Source organism: Blennius ocellaris (assembly GCF_963422515.1).
Source record: "Blennius ocellaris genome assembly, chromosome: 10".
NCBI classification, from domain to species: Eukaryota; Metazoa; Chordata; class Actinopteri; order Blenniiformes; family Blenniidae; genus Blennius; species Blennius ocellaris.
In genome coordinates this window covers 5,601,819-5,614,106 of record NC_137659.1, presented here as the reverse complement: position 1 = coordinate 5,614,106, position 12,288 = coordinate 5,601,819, and the positions used below count along the sequence as shown (strand labels likewise).

The following is a 12,288-nucleotide window of genomic DNA, read 5'->3' as shown; positions in this document are numbered from 1 at the left end:
CACAGTAATACGCTTCACACACATACAAACAAACACACACACACACACAGACTGGCCATGGCGCTGGAGAACTCCATCTTTCCCTCCCGCCCGGACTCCCTCTCTCTCCCGGTGGAAGAAAAAGTGGAAGCAGAAGAAGTGGAGGTGGCTACCGAGGCCACGGCCTCCACGGGAGTCTTCAACGTGTCGGAGGAGCTGGGCCACGTGGTGACCACCGAGACGACGCCGTCGCCGCCGGCCGCCGCGCCGGTCAACCGGTCCTTCCAGTCGAAGCTGGCCGAGCGGGAGGCGAAGGCCAACCAGCACACGAAGAAGCCCCGGGTGGCGGAGAAGGAGAGGGGGCGGTTCGGCTGGGGTGAGTGTGACCTCCTGTGCTTGACCTCCAGTCACCTCCACCGTCAAACATTGGTTTAGAGCAAATTCTAGTTCACGATGCAACCCCCCCCCCAAGGTTGGACTCGAACTGGGGATATTCTTGCCTTGAAGCCAGAGTGCTAAACGTTCAATCCCCTTATGCTCCCCCTTAATATATAATTAACAAACTCATCCGTTTTGAATTTTTGGGCTCTTTATATCATCTCCAGAGATCGAGGGAGTGGGGGTATTGACTTTCTCTGAGGTCTGAATCGACGCGCTCCTTCTCTCTCCACCACGCTCAGTATATTGACTGCACCTCCTTCTCCTCCTCATCTCTCTTGCAGTAGTTGTGCCTCTCCTCTAATTGAGGCTGCTCTGCAGTGCTTCACCCTTCAGCGGTTTTGACAGTCTGGCACATCTTTTTTTTATTTTTCTTCTTCCCCCAATTAAGTTCTGCACTCTGTTGGTTACAGTTCTTTACTGTAAAACACAAAAGTCCAAAAACACCCGCTTCATTTAAGGACAAAGGGAAATATTAAAGTTTATGTGAGCCTGTAGTTGTTTGGGTGCAGGTTTTTCTGTATGTCTACAGGGGAAATAAAAAAAAAACCAACAGTTTGGGGAACTCTTTTTACAGTTAACATCCTTCTAAATGAAAAACATTAAGATAGATGTCATGTTTTGGCCATGCTGCATGTTGGTGTTTGGCGGCGAGAACTTAATATGAGAATATCCAGGTTTGTTTGAAATTTCTGTGTTTGCATGTTCTTCTTGTGCATGACTTTTCTTCTACAGTCCTAAAACACTAGTTTCAGGTTAATCTGAAGCTGTGAAGTGTGTGAATGTGCAAGTGCGTGATATGGGGTTTAGAAGATGGATGGATAGATGAAAGATGTAGTCATTTTGGTTAAAGAGGCTGAAAAGTTCAAGAACCTTTACTGATGCAGGGACAAAATATTTCTACAAAATATCAACAGATGACATCAAAAGGCCAAATTCGGACAATTCGAGTCCGATTGCTCTTTTCAGCACTGAAATGTGGTTTAGTAGGACGCAGAGATAAGAGATATTCCTAAACATAAAATCAAAGTTTTATCCTGGTACTCTCATGGTATAAATCTCAAAACAACAACAAAAAAATCATCAGCTGCCTCCGGGGTCGTGCTGTAACTAAAGTTCAATGTTGTAGCTTTACTTCTTGGTGTGTTTGATGATGGTGTACCGTCAGACTTCATCTGCTCTCCTTTCTTCACCTGTCTGTTTTCATTTCTGTTTTCCCTTCTTCACCAGCCCGACTTTCCTCCAAGCCATGCTGCATCTCTCCAAGTAGTTTGTGTCCCTTGGCACCTCCCTGTGTTTATCCTCCAATCTCTCGACGTGTCTTCATTCAGCTCCCATCCTCCGACTGCAGTCAGAGTTTGCAACTTCAAACGGCCAAACTTTTCAGAAACGTAGACAGGCTGCCTTGTATGTGTTTCCTCAGGATTATTTGTAAGGGGATTCTCAGAAAGCAAGGCTTTGAAACCGAGACACTTGTGAAGGAAGATACCAAAAGGAGGCTTGCACTTCTCTGCGCGATGTGTCATATTGTTTTTCTTTAACTTCTGTAATCACATTGTGTCTCTTCTCCTCTTCCGCCCTCACACTCTCACGACAGCCCGGACCCGGCGTAAGAGGCAGCGCTACGTGGAGAAAAACGGCCGGTGCAACGTGCAACACGGGAACATGCGGGAGACGTACCGCTACCTGACGGACATCTTCACCACGCTCGTCGACCTCAACTGGCGCTGCTCGCTCTTCGTCTTCGTCATGGCCTACGCCGTCACGTGGCTCTTCTTCGGGGCCATCTGGTACCTCATAGCCTACTGCAGGTGAGATTCACGCACAAGCAGGAATCACGTTTTACCTCTGATTGAACATTGCATCAGAAACTTTACCGAAAAATAGACATCTGATATTGTGACACATGGCTGTGTGCTTTGAGCAATGCAAGTGATTGAATAATTATTGATCATGCAACACCACCATGAAGGCGTCTGATTGGCTCCAAATCTCTTCTGCAACAAAGGAAAACAATCCTAAACATGGACGTAGCCATCTTTTACACTGCTTCATCCAACTCAAGGTTGCAGGGTTCTGGTTTCAGTCACACAGAAAGGATCTGGGATGTTCTCGCTGCGATGCTTTCCATGATGCCACGTCATGGAAGACATCATCAGAAACACAGACACTGCTTAAGACAGGCGTATCAAACATGAGGCCCATGTGCCAAAAAATGACCGACACAAGGCCCCAATCGGCCCAAATCATACATATTTATTAAGAGTAATGACACAATATTGAGCCCAAAGCTCAGATATTGGTGACGCTGGCATGGAAAGCTCATTACAAAAACAAATGGTGAGTTTGTAAAAATTTGCATAATCCAACAGCCATAGGATAAATTTTTTTTAGACATTTCATTGTATTTTGCACTAGACGGCTTCAGTGTACTTTTGGAATGTACGTCATTTATGTTATAATGTAGCTTTTAACATTTTGAAAGCAGCTCTTTGGTTGTTATTGTTGTTGTTAGTTTTGCAAAGTACTTTTATGGAGTACTCTCTTTTTGGTTGTAAATAGAAGGGAAGAAAATGATGAATAGCCTCAGAACCACTTCATGGTTTAATATAATCTAGAAATCAACCCAAAGCTTGGTGTGAAACATATTTATTTGATGTATTTGGCCTACTAAATCTCTGCAGGAGGACTGATCTTAACCCCCCCTTGTGGTGAAAATAATTCAGCAGGCGGTGCGTGAAGACCAGAGCGAGGGAAGTGTTAGAGGCTAACTTCTTCCATTAAATGTTTATTATATTATCCACAGTTATTAGTTATTAGTCCATTATCAATCCATACATTGACTTTTCAATAAAAAAAAATAAAATTAAACAAAAACAAAAAAAAACAACCAAATTTCCTAAAGACTATTCCTTTAATAAAATCTGACATTTCTGCAACGGTTGCTGAAAAAGCAGATGACGAAGCAGTATTGTCAACGCTATGGTGCATTTCATCATGATGTGTTCGCTCTTCACTGGATGTGTCTGCTGGATCTCTAATTAGCTAACGTGTTCGTCTCGTAAAGTAATGACCTTTTCATATCAATTACGGGCCATCCTAAGGTGTGCGCCAGAGAGCTGTCAGTGTTGCCGCCGCCACTTGGTCAAAAACACAGGTCAATAAAAAGTCATAGATCATATAAATTACTTAACAGCACTTTCATTAATTAACCCCTCCCCCCCTCCCTCTCTGGCTCGAGCTCTGTTAATCAGGGGCATTAGTCCATGTAGTGTGTGTTTAACGGGGGAAAGTCTGCAGAGGATGCTGAGATCATGGCGTATGTTACGATACATGATGGAGCGGGGAGGATTGTGCAAGTGACAGCAGAAATCATTGCTTAATCCTGATTAAAAGACGTGTCTCTGCTCATTATCAGCCGTGAGGTAAAGTTAAAACCAAGGCGCCATCTCTGCATTTCATCACCTCCTGACTGAAAATATCAATCCTCCAACATTTGTGGCTATTTTTCTTTCTTGACATCCACTTTGTCACCTTCCCCCCCACCACCACCCCTCTCCTCCTCCCAAGGGGCGATCTGGACCATCTGGACGATGAGTCGTGGACGCCGTGCGTCAACAACGTCAACGGCTTCATCTCGGCCTTCCTGTTCTCCATCGAGACGGAGACCACGATCGGCTACGGCCACCGCGTGATCACGGACCAGTGTCCGGTGGGAACCATGCTGCTGCTGCTGCAAGCCATCCTGGGATCCATGGTCAACGCCTTCATGGTGAGCGTGACGGTTCAGTATTGGGGAAAAGTCAGAATCTCCATCTTCCGAATCAAGGCGATAATGTGTCAAAGCAGTTTCTGCATGCGCGCAGCCAGCATTTGTTTTTGGTTATTTTACTTGCAACATGGTTGTTGAGAACCGATTCCCAGTGTTTCAATTCCATGGAAATGATTCTCTTATAGATTCTAGTGGACGCGATTGATGTCACCAACAAACCCTCAGTTTGGTTCCATTTCAGGAGACAAAACGATAGCAGGGCAACTTGCAATACTTGCAAAGTGGATATTTCATCAAAAGGAGGAAATGCAACCAATATGCAGAAACATTTGCACACAGCAGCAATAACTTTGAATGAACGTCGTGTTTTCGATCCGCTCTGGAGTGAATCTCAATCCCGGTCGCAGCGTCAGCGTGAGCTCGTCCTCTGCTATTAATACTGCAGGTTTCAATACGAGTTTCGATAAAGAAGTCTATTGTTAAGCAGAATCGAAAATGGAATCAAAATCATAATAAATCGTATCAATTCCCATCACTACCTGCAACCATAATTATCTTCAAAATGCATGAGTCTCTTGTACACAGACATTCAGGAATGTTTTCCCATTGAGACAAAAGAAAAAAATCCAGTAATAAACACAACATTTCCGCTAGTAATTTTTCTTCCACCTTCCTGATTTTTTTTTGAACATTTGGGCAAAATATATGAAAGAAAAGTGCTGAAACTGTTTCACACTCTGCAAGACACATGTGAACCACTCCGTCCTCATTTCTGATTTGGGGTAATAGACGTGTATTATGAAATTAATTTAAATTTAGACTAGAGTGTTAAAACAATCCCTATGGCATATAATATTCCTGTACTGTAATCCCAAACTCCTATAAGAATGTAAAATCAAAATCTCTTTGAATATTTTATTGCTGTGCTTGGAGAAAGTGTTTGTTTGAGTACATCAGGATGTCAGGTAAAAAAAACACATTCAGATTCTGAGTCACTCTTCAAATGTATCTGGTCGCTTCAGGCAAATAGAAAAATGCATGAAATAACTGTTTGACCTGCAGTTGTTTGATTAAAAGGAGCTCTGCTGTTGGTTAAGCTGAATTGAATTACAAGTATTACGCAGTTCCAAAAAGAGTGAATATATGAATACCGTGTAGACAAAAATGACACAAAGTCTGTACAGATGGTATTCTTACTGAAAGACAGAATTCTCTTTGGAGATGCTGATGAAGCTTTTTTTTTTTTTTTATCTTGCACAATGTAAGCACTCTTTTGAAGAGGATGCAATCACACACACACGCACACACACACACATGCACACACACCAGCACCCGAGCAGGATCATGTTTATGCATGTTTGCAAGCTGGAAACAGGCCATAATCACCACGGACGGACATGTGGGCTGTTTTATTATGCATATTAAAAAATGATTCAGTCTGAGGATAATTCAAGTGTCACGAGAGGTTTATACATTGCAATCTGGAAACAAGCGAGCCGTGTTGAAAAATGAATGAGTGAGGCACTCGCAATGTCGGGCTGACATGTTAATTATCAGTACCGTAAAAAACTCGCGGTTGCCGCTTCGTCTTGCTTCCACCAGGTTGGCTGCATGTTTGTGAAAATCTCGCAGCCCAACAAGCGGGCCGAGACCCTGGTGTTCTCCAAACACGCCGTCATATCGCTGCGGGACGACAAGCTCTGCCTGATGTTCAGGGTGGGCGACCTGCGGAGTTCGCACATCGTGGGGGCCAACATGAGGGCCAAGCTCATCAAGTCCAAGCAGACTCAAGAGGGTGAGACAGATAATGAGAAAACTGTTGTTTCTTTTTTTTTTTACCCAATCACTTCCAAACTACTATGATGATCACCGACAAACACAACTTTCCTGTCACTCAGGGTCGGCAACACATTTCCTGGATTACTTTTTTTTCTGGTAATCATGATTAAGTTTTTAAAAATTTCGAAATTTAAAAAGTAAATCGAAAATTAAATTTTTTTTCATTAACCACCCTTTTCCCAAAGGACCACATGAAAAATTAGAACTACCATTTCCCTTTTTAATAGTTTCGTACCATTTATCCGTTGGATCGCCCGAGCTTCAGTTTTCCTCTCTCCCCCAGGTGAGTTCATCCCTCTGGACCAGACGGACATCAGCGTCGGCTTCGAGACCGGCGACGATCGCCTCTTCCTGGTGTCGCCGTTGGTGATCTCCCACGAGATCGACTCACACTCGGCTTTCTGGGACATGTCGCAGTCCCAGCTGGAGAAGGAGGACTTCGAGATCGTGGTCATCCTGGAGGGAATGGTGGAAGCCACAGGTGAGAAACAGGAGGAGCAAAAAAAAAAAAAGGCTTTCAGAAACTTTTCTTCTTATTTGTGTACATTACTAGATTTTTCATGTCTCTGTACCTTGCTTCCTACATTTGAGCAAAAATGCCCTCTATTAATACGTTCAACCTCTTAACATCTTTCTTGGTCTTTGTCTGGAAATCATTACATTTTTCAAAAAAGTAAATAAAAACTATAGTTTTTCCATGGTTCCCCCCCCCCCCCCCCCCACACACACACTGTGAAACAGAATTTGCTAAGTAAGAAATTCAAGCCAAGGTGCCTGACACAACTAATAATTAAAAAATGGGGAAGAATGTGGCCGTTTGGATGAAATAAAGTCAACAATAACAGTAAATTTTGTTTTATTCTGGACTTCCCAGCGAGGGCACAGGTCTGTTCTTGGATAATTCTGAGCTACAAATTAATGTTATTTTATATTATATCCACACTAACAAACTTGTATTATATGAACAATAGTTATATTGACTCATGTGCATGTATGTATGTGCAAATATCCTTTCACAAAAGAGATGCTGTTAAAAATCAGTAAAGTCACCTCAAACCAGTGAAAACACAACAAAGCAAAACAAAAAAACTATGTCTAAACTAAACTATATCTACTATATGCATAAAACTCATATATCTCGTTTAACTCCTACTCTTCATACACTTCAGAACGTGTATGGTTCTACTTTTATCTAATAATAAAGTCAGATCTGCACTTTTCTCTCTCACTGAATTCTTTTCTTGCCCTCATCTGTACTATAATGTGAGTACTTACACGACCATTATTCACTGTAACTAGTGATTATTAGATTTGCTTTAATTGATGGGAGGCTAAATAAGATGAACTTTTGTGTGATAAAACATAGCAACTTAACATTGTATTGTATCAGGAATAATGCTTTCCAATTTAATTTGACAGTAAAGTTTCAGTGTCCTCTATATTGTAAATGCATGTTTGGCTGCAACATCTAGGATTCGGCATTAGCAAATTAATCTTGCGGATGCACACAGCCGGCTGATGTTACACGGATACCATCAATGTTTTACATAAAGCAGACCCTCTCAAACTGTCCATTAGAAAATGAAAGTCCTCTTCCAGGATGTCTCGGCTGAGAGCCGCAATTTTTGGAGGTTGAGAGCTTTCCGTCTTTTCTCGATCTTTCATGAAAATGTGTTGTGATTATGGAGGGGAACATTTACTCAATATACTGTAAAACATCAGTTGTTTGTAACTGGAAACCGATGTTCCTTTGGGAAATGTACATCACGCTTCTTGTAAAATCATTATTTAACAGAATGAAACAGAATTATTTTCAGTACTTATGCTTATAATTGGATTCTAATCTGGTTTGGAATTTAACTCTGCATGGATCATTGGAAGCTTTGGGATCTAGAAGATTCTTCTCTGAGGTGTTATTTATAGATAAAAACAAGGATGTAAGGACATATTAAAGATAAAAACCAGAGATGTCAAACTCAATTTATTTCAGGGTCACATACATCCCAATTTCACCTCGAGTGGGACAGACCGGTGAAATAGTGCCACAATAACCTTTAAATTGAAAGATTTTCTTTGTTTTGGCATAGAGTATTTGTTATAAATGACTATTTTTTTTTTTTTTTTTACAAAAACTGAACAATTACTACCAAAAACGAATAAAATTCCAACATAAAGCCAATTTCAGTTAAACATTCTGGTGTAAAATACAATGAAATATCAAAAAAACCCATCTCCGATAGCCATTGCATTATGTAGGTTTTTACAAACTCACCCTGCATTACCAATATCCCAGCTCTAGTCTCAGTGTTGTGTTGTGTTGTGTTGCTCCTATTAACAAAAATCTTTAAAAAAAATAAAAATAATAATTCTGTACAATTTTGTGATGGTTTGGCCAGATTAGAGCCTCTTATTGGCCAGTTTCGGCCCGCAGGCCTTATGTTTCACAACCCTGATATAAACAAATATATACAGTAATTCCATGCAATCAAAGTTGTTTGAAAGTGAAAAATTGGACAAAATCTAACATTTTTGCAGCGTTTGTATTTTAAAATGGTTGCTCATATCCTACAATAACAAGCCATTACTCATTAAAAGTACCCAAAATATAACAATGTTTAATAATAGTTATTAGTCACATTTGCCCAGTTAAAATTTCAATCTTTCCTTTAAAAGAATGTTATCGTTCTAGGATTTGTTTTTTTCATATATCGATTGACAAAAAAAATTAAATGCTATGCCGTTAGATGACTTTCAAATGTGTGCAAGTTTGTATTTCATGACGTGTACCTCTCTGACGGTCCAAAAAAAAACAACTGCAGAAACTTAACATATCCTGACAGGAATATGCTTTCAGTCAGCATCGTCCCGAAAGGATTTGGATGTGCTGCGTTCACGTCTTCTCCTTTAATCCCCCTCCTCACATTTTCATTCGGAGGAGATAACACACTGCGGTGCTACCTCGCCGTTCTCCTTCTTCATGATGTATCTCCGCGAAGTGAAGGTGGCCTCTCTGCCTACTCCAAATATTGATTCACTCAGACAGCGAGCAGTGTTACAAAGAACTAGCTGACAGTCATAACTCTGCCGCCGAGAATATTTATACGACGACAGCTTGCCAATTAAAGTGTTTGTGACTAAATGGGCAAATTAATCACGTCTGCAGCCAGCAGAGTTGTAAGTGGGCTGCTCCGACTCCTCTGCTTTGACACAACCCAGCACAAGTCCTGTTTATTGCAGTTTATTTATCACGCTGAAAGGAACAAATGCTGCGGGGTGAAGTGTGTATTGTGAGCCGTGTGTGTGTGTGTGTGTGTGTGTGTGTGTGTGTGTGTGTGTGTGTGTGTGTGTGCGCAGGGATGACGTGCCAAGCAAGGAGCTCCTATCTGGCGGAGGAGGTGCTGTGGGGTCACCGGTTCAGTCCGATGATGTCGCTGGCGGAGGGCTTCTTCGACGTCGACTACGGAGCCTTTCACCACACGTTCGAGGTATAAAAAAAAACAAAAACGTGAAGACGTGGGCTTCGATTTGAAGGAGGAATATTAATCTTTGGGCTGCACAGTGGTGTAGTGGCTATAGCGAGAATAATCCGGCCTGAGTTGGCTTTCTGTGTGGTATCCCCCCCCCACCATGTTCATGTGTGCATATTTGATGAATTGGCGTCTCTAAACTGCGCAAAGCTTTGGCTGAGGGTCTGTTCACTTTCAGCCGTCTGTGACCCTTAAGGCTATGTTCATAATGCAGGCAGCAGTGGCTCAAATTCAACTTTTTTTTTCTTCTTCTCCCTCTTATGAAAGCCATATCTCATTCATTCAAATCAGATCTAGGCCACTCTTAGTTGGTGTTGTTGTATTTCATGTGACTTTTACGTCATTGTAGTGAGGCACCACATGATGATGTCGCATTTAAACAGTGGAAACTCATCATCTCCAACTTCTTCACTGTCAATAAACTTTGTGTTCTATTTTTTTCTTTTTCCTTTTGTCATAATTTTGTCGAACAGCATCAAAATATACAGAAAAACATATTTTCTTCCATAAATGTAATGAGTAGTCAGTTTTTCTAAACACATATTTTTTATAATTACCTGTTTATTTTCAACAAAATACGGCCTGAATGTGTGAAATACATTTATTGGGGGGTAATTTGTCATCACCAAACAGAAAATCCAACTTTTGTTAACATAAAAAAAACCTGTGAGTAATAAAGGCAGATTATTTTCTTTCGGGGTAATTTTGCAAAATTTCTTACTGAATGATGACAAAAAACATTGTTTTGAATTACTATCAAAGGAGGCAAAATGTAATTTGGTCCTACAAATAAGGATAAAAACTTGAGGGCTTGTCTGTGAAAATACGAAACAATTATCACACATTTCATCAAAAGTACATGCATTCTTTCACCACTTGACGACTGAGTTGTTGATATTTAAGAAGAGAAAAGTGAATCCACTCTCCCTCTGTTATCCCTATTCCTGTCTCCACCTACATGTGCAACCAACAGCTCCATTCTCACATTCTCTTGGGGTTGATGAATGGCATTCTGGGAAGTGAAGTATTTAGTTTGTGTTTATTTCTGTGGGGGGTGAGAACTATACGAAACCACCTACTGGTGGCTTTGATAGCCTGATGTAGTCAGACTGGATCATCAACAAATGGAACATTTTAAATGTAAGAAAACCATCGAAGTTGCTGCAATTCAGCAAAGTAGCTGTATTTCTGATTATGTAAAGAATGTGAGTAGTTTTACCAGCTGACAAATACTTGCGGGGTGATTTGTGTGTTTTTAAATATGTAATTTCTTATATTTCAATACAGTTTAATCTAGCTTCCTGTCTGGATCTGCTCTTGTGTAGCCAATAGCTAGATTTTGCTTGCTTTGTCCCCACATTTGTTTATCAGTGTAATTCCAGATAAATTTAACACATCCATAGATGCAGATGACACCTGGACAGGTTTCTAGTCCATCACAGGGCAAACACACATAGACAAACAACCACACACACTCACATTTACACCAAGAGGCAATTTATTTTCACCAATTAACGGTGGGAGACGGTGGGAGGAAACCGTAGCACCTGGAGAACTAGTGCCAGGTAAACCCTTGTCATTGTGTGGCAGGACTGCTATCCACTGCTCCACCATGCCACCCTAAATTGACACATGGTTCACATGGTCTTGTTTGTCCAAAAAAGGTGGTATTCAAAGTTTCTTGCGCCAAATCCAGCTTTTCTTTGATTTTCACCCATTTGCATATTGGATCATATGAGCTGCATTCAGAATCTGCTGTGCCTGTGTGAGCTGGAGTCGCTCCGCCCACACATGTCCATCTGGGGAAGAGGAGGAAGTTCTTCCTCTTGTGGTGCCATGTGCCAGAGCAGAGCTGTCTAATTGTGGGAGGAGACAAAAGGAGGGTCTACTTTGATTTGGATTGGCTAAACCTCCAATGACACTATATAGGGTTTGGTTTTTGATTCGCTTGTTGGAGCAACACACTTTTAAAAAATTGAAACAAGCCAGGGAGAGAGATGACAGTCTTTCTTCACTTCTGGGGAGTCATTCCCAGGTATGGGCACACATTACTATTACAAAACCATTAGAAAGTGAACTTTCCCATAATATGATCCCTTTAAATGCTGTTAAAAAGTAACGAAAACTTTGTTGTTCTTTTGGTAAAAGTAAATTTTACCCGAATATCAGATTTCTGTGTCCGTCCCTACAGGTGGACACGCCCTCCTGCTCAGCCCGGGAGCTCTCGCTGGCCGCGGCCCGACTTGACGCCCACCTGTATTGGTCCATCTCCAGCAGGCTGGACGAGGAGCCCACCCTGGCCAATGAGGCGGCCAAGCAGTCCGACAGTGGCTCGGCCAACAGCAAAGTGGGCGAGCCCACCTTCATCGTCGGCGAGATGACCGACATCCAGGAGCAATCAGGACTGGGCGAGCTGAACGGCAGCGTCGCCACCGATCAATCCGAATCCGAGGCCTAGAACAGAGAATGTTTACACAGTATATCGCCACCACATCACAGTTACTGTTCGCAGACCTTTTCTTTCAAAGCAAATGAGTAGTTTCATTAGACTGAGTTCTGCACTAAATGCCATATCTTACGTTACCTTACCAGAGAGTCTATTTCTTGATATTTTGTCCTTTCTTTGTTTGTTTGTCTTTGTTACAAGTGTATTGTATGTGTACTATATTTCTTTGGTTTGTTGTGTTAGCTCCAATCACCCTTGCCTATATCTATATTTAAATGACAATACTA

The 12,288-nt window shown here is 41.6% G+C and overlaps 1 protein-coding gene across 2 annotated transcripts; it reads left to right on the top strand.

The window, feature by feature from the left end:
- Positions 1 to 57: 57 nt before the first annotated feature.
- kcnj9 (potassium inwardly rectifying channel subfamily J member 9) lies at positions 58 to 12,013 on the top strand (the record flags this gene model as incomplete). 2 transcript variants are annotated; one of them, XM_080503207.1, is made up of 7 exons in its annotated part: positions 58 to 355; positions 2,015 to 2,228; positions 3,988 to 4,189; positions 5,792 to 5,984; positions 6,312 to 6,509; positions 9,383 to 9,513; positions 11,747 to 12,013. In XM_080503207.1, the coding sequence occupies 7 exons, from the start codon at positions 58 to 60 to the stop codon at positions 12,011 to 12,013; spliced, it is 1,503 nt and encodes a 500-aa protein (XP_080359333.1). The 2 variants fall into 2 exon arrangements, with proteins under 2 accessions (XP_080359333.1, XP_080359332.1); XM_080503206.1 differs by having other exon boundaries at positions 58 to 361.
- Positions 12,014 to 12,288: the final 275 nt, after the last annotated feature.